Source organism: Triticum dicoccoides, chromosome 7B, assembly GCF_002162155.2.
Source record: "Triticum dicoccoides isolate Atlit2015 ecotype Zavitan chromosome 7B, WEW_v2.0, whole genome shotgun sequence".
Classification (NCBI taxonomy): Eukaryota; Viridiplantae; Streptophyta; class Magnoliopsida; order Poales; family Poaceae; genus Triticum; species Triticum dicoccoides.
Genome location: NC_041393.1, coordinates 251,135,002 through 251,144,252, shown reverse-complemented (window position 1 = coordinate 251,144,252; position 9,251 = coordinate 251,135,002). Strand labels below are relative to the sequence as shown.

At 44.8% G+C, this 9,251-nt stretch overlaps 1 protein-coding gene across 10 annotated transcripts in view; it reads left to right on the top strand.

The window, feature by feature from the left end:
* The window catches only part of LOC119337223, a 5,808-nt gene extending 1,026 nt beyond the window's left edge, over nucleotides 1-4,782 (top strand). The window contains exons 2-6 of one of the 10 annotated variants that reach the window (XR_005163073.1): nucleotides 1,002-1,480; nucleotides 1,965-2,117; nucleotides 2,580-3,105; nucleotides 4,080-4,163; nucleotides 4,253-4,782. Coding sequence is in view for 1 of the 10 variants with exons in the window: in XM_037609344.1 (XP_037465241.1) it covers nucleotides 4,080-4,163; nucleotides 4,253-4,458 (290 nt within the window). In the remaining 9 variants the exon portion in view is untranslated. The remainder of the gene's footprint in view (nucleotides 1-1,001; nucleotides 1,481-1,964; nucleotides 2,118-2,579; nucleotides 3,106-4,079; nucleotides 4,164-4,252) is intronic. The other 9 variants (XR_005163077.1, XR_005163076.1, XR_005163072.1 and 6 more) reach the window with 9 other exon arrangements.
* Nucleotides 4,783-9,251: the final 4,469 nt, after the last annotated feature.

The following is a 9,251-nucleotide window of genomic DNA, read 5'->3' as shown; positions in this document are numbered from 1 at the left end:
TGGGCAAGTTGATTGAATAGTGTACTTTTGTTGCCTGGCACTATTTGCCTGAAACTAATGTGCTGTGAGATTTGGCAGGGAATCAATCCAACATTCAGGTGTAGCTTTTTGCGATGTTATGAATTGCCTCACAATACTCTAGGATTTGTCTGATTCATACTACATGAGTTGCTTCGACCACGTGAGCAGTTTTTTTAGGGGTGGGGGTGGTCGTTAATTATGATATTGAATCCTCAATATAGCTGTTGACATTTTGGTACCCTTGATATTGTTTCCTGACTACCCTCTGTTTATACTTTCCATTCTAAACTTGCCTAATAGGTGTTTCCTTAGTTGCCTATTATTGTCGTGGTTTTTGCCTAATAGGGTTTTCGTAGCAAATCAGTTTTCGTGTGAGAGGGGGTGATGGATTTGGATATGCGTGCGAGACGAGGGGTTCGTGGTTTGTGGGATGTACAATGAGGGGTGAGGAGAGCATGCGGTTGTTGGGGGTTATGGCTTACAGGGAGTACATGTAGCACTGTTTTGCCTGATTCTGTAGTGTGAGTTGCCAGATCCCTGTGCTAATACCGGGGAAAATAATTGCAGACAAGGAATAACATGAGATAGGGTGACTTTGGTCAGATTTTTGGCTAGACCCCTCTGTTTTTTTCCTCCTGGAACTTGCCTAACTAGTGTTGCCTATTTGCATGTTATTGTCAGATTTTTGCCTAATAACGTGGGTTTGTTTTGGTTCCATGTCTAGCTCCATTTTAGACAATCGCTTTTTTGAATTACATCGTCAGCAAACATATGGGCAATCTGCAATCATAGGTTACCTGACACTATAAACCAAGTTTAGTTTTCTTATCCAGTTTTTAAAAAAGGAATTATGCAGTTATCTTACATATGGGCAGTTAGCATTTTCCTTTTGTCAAAGAAGTTAAGATTTATCCGCTTTATTGTCCTCGTTAGCTGTCTAGACAACTGATATGGTGCCCATATGGGCAATCATGCACCAGCAAGTTATGATATGTAAACAAATTTGAGGCGAGGAAGCGGAGGCCGGGCCAAGGAACTGGGGGCAGCGGCGCTAGGGTTGCCTCCCGGAGTCGCCCGCGGGAGCGACTCGGGTAGTAAGGGCATTTAGCAAGACCCTCCTGCAGTCAACCCAAACGCCGATCCTCCCCATGCCGACACATGGCATCAAACAGAGTTGCGGAAAATAAAATCTCTGAAACTTTCTTTTTTTCAATGTTGCTTTATGTTCCCTTTTCCATGGTATTATCAATGAAGAATAGCATTTCTTTATGCTCATTCCTCCTTTTTTGATTTATCGCGGTTGCCTCAAAATGTTGCAAAACTTGCCTCAATTTTGTTTGTGTGTTTTTTCAATGGCAAAAGAATGGCTCGGAAAGCAAAAAGGGTGTTCAGCAAGATACCCCCAGCAGTTAAGCCCGACGCTGATCCATCTCCTGCCATCGAAGAGCATCAAATAGAGGTACACAAAGAAAATACTTACTTACTTACTTACGAAGCCTTTTATCCCAAACAAGTTGGGGTAGGCTAGATATGAAACCCTTTCACGGGGACTTCCCAGGAGGTCACCCATCCTAGTACTACTCTCGCCCAAATGAGTTTCATACCCAAAAGACTGGCTAGTTTTTACGTTGGCTCGCCAAGCCTATCACAACCCTTAGATATGAAACCCTTTCACGAGGACTTCCTAGGAGGTCACCCATCCTAGTACTATTCTCGCTCAAATGGGTTTCATACCCAAAAGACTGGCTAGTTTTTACGTTGGCTCGCCAAGCCTATCACAACCCTCCTCCTTTACCCGGGCTTGGGACCGGCTATGCCTAGAAGACATAGGCGGAGTTACACAAAGAAAATATATAACCAAAATTATATTTTTCTGCAAGCTGTTTTTAGCCCAGTTTTTTTCTTCAGAATGATACCCACATGCTTTCTGGGTTTCTCTGCAGGCACAAATCAGTATGCCCATAATTTGGTACAAGTGTCAGAGAGGGACTAAGGAAATCGTGATCCACGGAAGCATCCCACAGATATCAGACATCAATGAGAATCTATCCCAAGAACTTGTGCCCATAATGCACATAATTGGGTACAAGCTGCCGGTAAGTTCTTATAATAATTCAAAAATCACAGACAGTCTGGGTTAGTCAACTTAAAAAACATTAGGCAAATATAAAAAAAGTATAAGCAAATAACATACAATAGTAGGCAAGACACACATAAAACTACAACAAGCCCATGCCGTTTGGCAAGCAGATCATGATCCATATACAAGGTTCCTTAGTTTTTATTTACTCCCACATCATCAAAAAATGACACAACTTACTTACACATAATCAAGAGCAGACAAGTGGAACTCCAAGTGAGGCAAATCATACCAGCATCAAGGCAACTAGCACGGGTATCCAGGCAACTAATAATAAACTTTTTGTTTTTATTATAGTGAACACAGGGGAAACTAATAAACAACAATAAATAAAAATGAGTGTGGTTAGGTTCTTATGTTTTCAGACTTCAATTTTAAACATGTCCCCCTCTCATTTGGACCATTGTTTTCCAAACAGGGGCAACAAATCGTTCTTTGAAGTAGTGGTGGGAAAGCAGCCTTTGGACAGATGTTGAAAGCGTTTTGGGGATGGAAATCTCACCAAATATAAGAGGAATATCATTCTATGTTTTCTGTCCCATAAAACATAAAGTACCAGTAGCAGCAATAGTCAATTGGAACACAATCTATTTTTAACTTTATTTCTTACTAGTTTTATCCTACTTGTAGCAACAGCGCACACCTTTTTTTTGCGCCAGTTTGGTCAATTCACGTCGTGTGTTTGAATGATGCACCCCACATTCTATTTATGTTTTTTGCTTTTTTTTTTGTGGCCTAGTACTACATTTTTCACGTTTGCTTCATTCTTGGTTGTTGAAGGGGGGAGCGAGGAAAGCGGCCGTAGCTTTCTCTCTTTCCTGTGGAAAAAGTCGCGCGCCCTTTTGTCTTTTTTACAGGCCCCACCCCAAAAGACCATGTTCAAAGCTATCAAACTAATGCCCAAGTAAGGAAACCTCCACGAGCTGTCACCAAGTACTTTCCATGTAATTTCTCACCACCTACTTTAGACCTAGTTATTTTACTATCTAGAAAGACTTGGTTTTCTTTTTTGGAGCCCAGCAGGTCAGACCATGTCAACAAATCTACAGGTTTTTTGCTTAATGGTAGCACTTGATTTGCTTTGAACAACCTCACTACTTGCCTAAAGTTTTTGGGGATACATGAGTTTGCTCACTTTTAACCCATTTCATTTGCTTTTGAAGAGCTCAAGTAGCTCACAATTTTCTTTCTTTCTGCACATAAAGTTTTCTAGCACCCATGAGCACACAGTGAGTTCCTTGCTGGTAACATTCATTTTTTTGCCTAAAAAACCTCTATAAGTTGCTGCTTTTTTTTCTAACACAATTTCTCGTTCAAAATTTATGTAGAACAAGAGTTGTCAGGTCAATACACGACAACAAAGCTACAATATTTTGCTTAATGGTAGCACTGAATTTGCTTAAACAACCACACGACTTATCTACAGTTTTTCTTCCATGGGATACATGAGTTGCTCACCTCAACCCATGCTTTCTTTTGCTTAAAAGTGCTCAAGTAGTTGCTCACAAGCTTTTCTTTTGTACATTAAGTCTTTAGCACCCTAGAGAACATAGGAGTTGCTCGTTGGTAGCACCATTCTTGCTTAAAAACAACCCCTACAAGCTGCTCACAACTCTTTTTTTTGCACATTGAGTCTCTAGCACCCATGTGCACACAAGAGCTCCTCGCTGTCAAACACTGTTTTTGCTTACATAAACCCTACAAGATGCTTCCTTTTAATCCTAAGGAAAACAAATCCAGTAGTTGCTCGCTGTCAAACACACATCTGGTCCCATAGCCAATCTAAAGAAAACAAGACGGGTTTCTCTGGATATACAAACAAATTCAGTAGTTGGCAGGATTTGCTTATTTCCTGCTTATGAAAACCACTATAGTTGCTCACTTCTTTCCCCCTCTCACTGTGTTTTTCTTGCAATAGGGGCGCAGTCCAAAATCACTGTAGGAGATGAGAGAAACAAGGGGAAACACAAGGAGGGAGAAGTGGCACCCACGATGAACAAAGGTGAGAAGAAATTGCACCTTTTCTCGATCTATCTTTCGGCTGTAGATTTGTAAATCACTTTCTTCAGTTTTCAACCTCTAACATTGTAGGTCCTTGCGATGGGGTGGAGCCAGGGGAAGGGTTTAGCTGCGGCATGTTTGCGTCTCGCAGGGTGGATGGGGGAGAGACGGACCAACGCTTTTCTCGTGTCGCGGGCGATCGGCGGGACGCGCGAGACGATGGCCCCTTTCTTTCCAAATCTGGACCCAGGGGGACCGAAACATTCCTTAAACGGGAGGCTGCCAGCGGGTGCTAGTGGGCAAACGTTTGCCCGCTAGACGCGTCCTACAAATAAACCTGCAGTATAAGCTACGGCAATAATTTCTTACTAGAACTCAGTGCGAAAGCAAAATTTACATCAAAGACCTGTTTGGTTAATTTCTTACTAGAACTCGGTGTGAAAGCAAAATTTACGTCAAAGACCTGTTTGGTTGCTATATGTGGCCCGGCTTAGCTTGGCCACCTCGTTTGGTAGTCTGCATTGAGTCAATGGTTATTTTTGTGCCTGCTAATGAGGGGTTGGAACCCAATAACACAAGTCTTGGGCATCACATGCCCCTAATCAACATCAGTTTCACGATAGTTAATCCTACATTGAAGCACATATGTATGATCCTACATCGCTATGACTCTACATTGATGCATATCAAGAACATTGCTATGATCAGTCCTATCTATCAAGCTCATCAAGCACATTGCTACGATTAGTGACTATGTTGACGCATATCAAGCATACCTACTTTGCTATGATCAGTGTCTAATCTAGGAATGCACAATCAATGCATAATGCACATTCGTAGCAATGCAAAGTCAACCTAAAATCTAATCGAATCAGTGCACAAATTACACATGCACATTGCTAGCAGTTCAAAATCAGGCCTAAAATCTAATCTAACCGCCAAAAAACTAACCATTGGAGCAAACCTTTCGGTGGTGTTCTGCAAGCTTTGGCTCTGGCACCGCTCTAAACGGAGAGTAGCTCCTCCCCAAGGAAGAGTGAACTTCGGGATAGAATCCGCGTCCTTGTCTCACATGTGGTTAATCCTTTCCCGCACTTTTACTTTGCTTTGTATACTTGTTAGCTTGCTAATTAGTTTGTTGCCTAGCATATTTAGCTTTAAGCTTGCTTGTCATATAGGTTGTGTTCACCTAGTTGCATATCTAGTGAACCCCATTTATCCACTAAACCTTAAAATTGATAAGAAAGATTTAAAATTTTGTAGTCTCCTATTCATCCCCTCTAGTCAACCATATCGATCCTTTCAACCCCCCGGGTACGGCGCCGACCCAACATTTGTGGTTGCCATCACTGACGTGGTAAGGATACGGGCAACACGGTTGTGGAGCGGGCATTAGTGAGATCGAAGGGAGGGATAGAGAGACGTCTCATTCTCCTGCGCTTCCCAGTGCGTGAAGGGGAGATGCACGCAATGCTCGTTGGAGCTAGGCTCTGAAGAAACAGCCGTTCTTCCTCAGTCAGGCCCCATGGGTGCTTTGAGATTCACTAGGCAATCAAACAAAGGCAAATTTGCGTCTAAAGGCCCTGGCTGGCTGGATGCAGCCTACGAAACACATCTTGTGAGAGCATCTACAACCGGACGTAGCAAAAGTGAGCCTGTACACATCCATGGACGCGCCTGGACGCGTCCGATGACAATGACCGATCACCCCTCAAATGTCCTCATCCACAACCGTCTCCTCATTTAGCAAAATCTCAAATCCATACAATGTCATGCAAGATTAAACTAACAAACGTGGTTCATCTAGATCAACACACTCATAGCATAGGGGAGTTCATACATGGCATCGAACTATCAAAAATTGGCATATTCAGTTATGAATTATATGTCTATGGAGAAAGTTCACCCATGACCGCCCTCGGCCTTCATGTCTTCATCACAAAAGTAGCGATCGAAGACGCAATATGGACCGAGCCAGGTCTGCTCATTGCCGAGATGCCCGATCCGTCACCGGCCTCCTCCTCTTTGGTGGTAGTACAACAAGGACACGAACCGCTCAGGTTTGCTCCTTTTGGAGGGTACGCGCTGCCTAGGCTTGCCGCTTCGCGAGGATGTGGGCATGTATGGCATCCTCAATCTTATCCAACGCAACATGCGACTCGGCCTCAGCGGTTTGCCGTGCCTTCTCCCTCACTCGACGGGCACGTCCGTCCTTGACGCGTCCATGGTTGTGCTGTTTGGCGGCATTGACCTCGGACTCGGAGCAACTCCGACTATGGAGTTGGGGTCTCCTCCCAGGAACAACGGAGAGCCAGCCAGACGGCCAACTCCTCCTTGCCCCCGCATGAGACAAGGTCCCAGTTGAAAGGACATGCGGTGTCCCCATGTGTGGTTTTGGTAGTTGATGACACTCTCTATGGACTAATGGTTGCATTGAGTTATATTTGAAGGATTTGTCCATAGGCTCTTCTTAAAGTCCATGTGTTGGTTTCAAGGAGTTTATGAGTTGACCAAGGTGCTATTAAGGAATTATCCAAAGATTGGTTATGTGAGTGTTATGCTTATTGCAAGCATGTCTTGAAGAAGAAGATTGTGTGATCATTCATGTTTACCTTCAAGACATCATACAAATGAAGAGAGTTGGAAAGATTCAAGGTTGATCAAGACTAAGTCAAGAGTGAATCAAGTTGATCAACTCACAAAGCGTAGAAGATGTACCGAGAGGGATCAAGTGATCCCATGGTATGGTAAGCATTGTCCATTGTGCTTTGTGTACTAACCCATGGTCTATGTGAGAGTTCTATGTGGGGTTAGGTACGTGTTCATGGGCTTGCGTCAAGAGGAAGATATCACGCAACCCATGGAGAGGAAACATCAAGTGGTGATCGTCATCAAGATTGCCGTGTGCATGTTTAAGTGGAGCATCACGAAGAGATCAAATGCTTGAAGCTTGCCGTCCATTTTGGTGTCAATGGACTTGTGAAGATGTATCGAAGAGTGGCTCACCCATAGTGGAGTATGGGGGAGCAATCATCTAGTCTTCATCGACCCTACGCAATCAAGAGAGGTGGTCCATCTTGAGGAGGACAAGTTCGTCATCATCTAGCTCAAGTGGACCATGTGCAAGTCAAATGTTTGCCCCTTGATAGGTTTTCTATTTTACTGGTCTCATGGTGATAGTTGGGAGACCAGGTTTTAGGATCGATTGTCGTACTATCAAGGGGGGCTCTCGATGAGTAGCTTTATCGTGTCATGAGTAGAGAGCTCAAACCATTGCATCCTTGCATCATCTTTCTTGGTACTTTTTTGGTTCTCTTTGTGAGTTTTGGAGCTTATGGTCATCTTGATGACAAGCTCGAGTTCATCGAAAACGGAGTTCACATGCATCTTCTATGATGTTTTCGATGTTGGAGGTTCTGCCGATTCTTCTCTGTTGGAGGTTTCTCTCCTCTTTTTGTTAAGCATACCTCCCATGCCTCTTCTTATTATATCCAGTCGCTGTTTTGATGCTACTCATTGTCTTGTATCCAACAAGCTTGAGTTTGCTCAATTGGGAGCTCATTTGCAAAAGTTGTGGCAGTTCTGATTTTCCTTGGAGTTTATTTGTTTTCGTGGAAGTGGCACTTGGGAGGAGTCAGCGGCAGTACCGCCAGGCCTGAGCGGCAGTACCGCTGTTCTCATCGGTAGTACCGCTCGTGGCCATCAGCGGTAGTACTGCTCCTGTTCTGCGCTGGTACCGCGTTGATTCGAGGGCGTCCCCTCTCGTGTCGGGTTGGGGGGTAGTAGGAGCGGCAGTAGGCGCGGTACTACCACTCTCGAGCGGTAGTACCACTCTACCCTCGCTACTAGCACCGCTCGGGGCCTCCTCCTCCTTGCCCCTTCTTTCCAGCCTTTGTGCAAAGCTCCAGCAGTACTACCGCTGGGCCTAGCGTAGTACCGCTGCCTAGTGCGGTAGTACCACTCGTGCGCGGACTGAGCACATAACGGTTGGATTCAGGAGCTCCTATAAAAGGGGGTCTTCTTCCCCATTCAACCTTATCTCTTGAGCTCGTGTTCTTCCCCCATTGTTGACCTTCTTCGAGCTTGCTATCTCTCAATCCCTCCATGGATTCTTGCTAATTTTGGGGGGAAAAGAGAGAGGAGATCTAGATCCACATTTTCACCAATCACTTTCTCCTCTTTGTGAGGGGAATCCCTTGGATCTAGATCTTGGAGTTCTTGGTGTTCTCCTTCTTGTTCTTCCTCTCATTTTCCTCCCTAGCATTAGTTGCTTCGGTGGGATTTGGGAGAGAAGGACTTGGGCACTTCGTGTGCCCTTGCCATTGCATTTGGTGCATCGGTTTGAGTTCTCCATGGTGATACGTGGAAGTTACAAGTTGAGAAGCTTATTACTCTTGGGTGCTTGGTACCCTTGAGCTTGTTCCTCTTGGGTGCTTGGGCGCCCTAGACGTTTGGTGGTGTTCGGAGCTCAATCACTGTGGTGTAAAGCTCCGGGCAAGCGTCGGGGTCTCCAATTAGGTTGTGGAGATCGCCCCGAGCAATTTGACGGGTACCGGTGACCGCCCCCAAGGGTTGCCAAAGTGTACGGGTTTGGTGACCGCCCCCAAGGGTTGCCATTTGTACGGGTTCGGTGACCGCCCTCAAGGGTCCCTTAGTGGAATCACGGCATCTTGCATTGTGCGAGGGCGTGAGGAGATTACGGTGGCCCTAGTGGCTTCTTGGGGAGCATTGTGCCTCCACACCGCTCCAAACGAAGATTAGCATCCGCAAGGGTGTGAACTTCGGGATACATAGTCGTCTCCGTGTGCCTCGGCTATCTCTTAACCGAGCCCTTTACTTTGTGATAGCCTTATTGTTTCTTGTCATATATCTTGCCATCACTTAGTTGTTTATCTTGCTTAGCTTAAGTTGTTGGTGCATATAGGTGAGCCTAGTTGTTGTAGGTTTTGTGCTTGACAAATTAACCGCTAGGTTTATTTCGCATTTGTTCAAGCCTAAACCGTAATTATTTTAAAGCGCCTATTCACCCCCCTCTAAGCGATATCCACGATCTTTCACCAGTTGACGAATTCAGAGTTGTCGGGCTCGG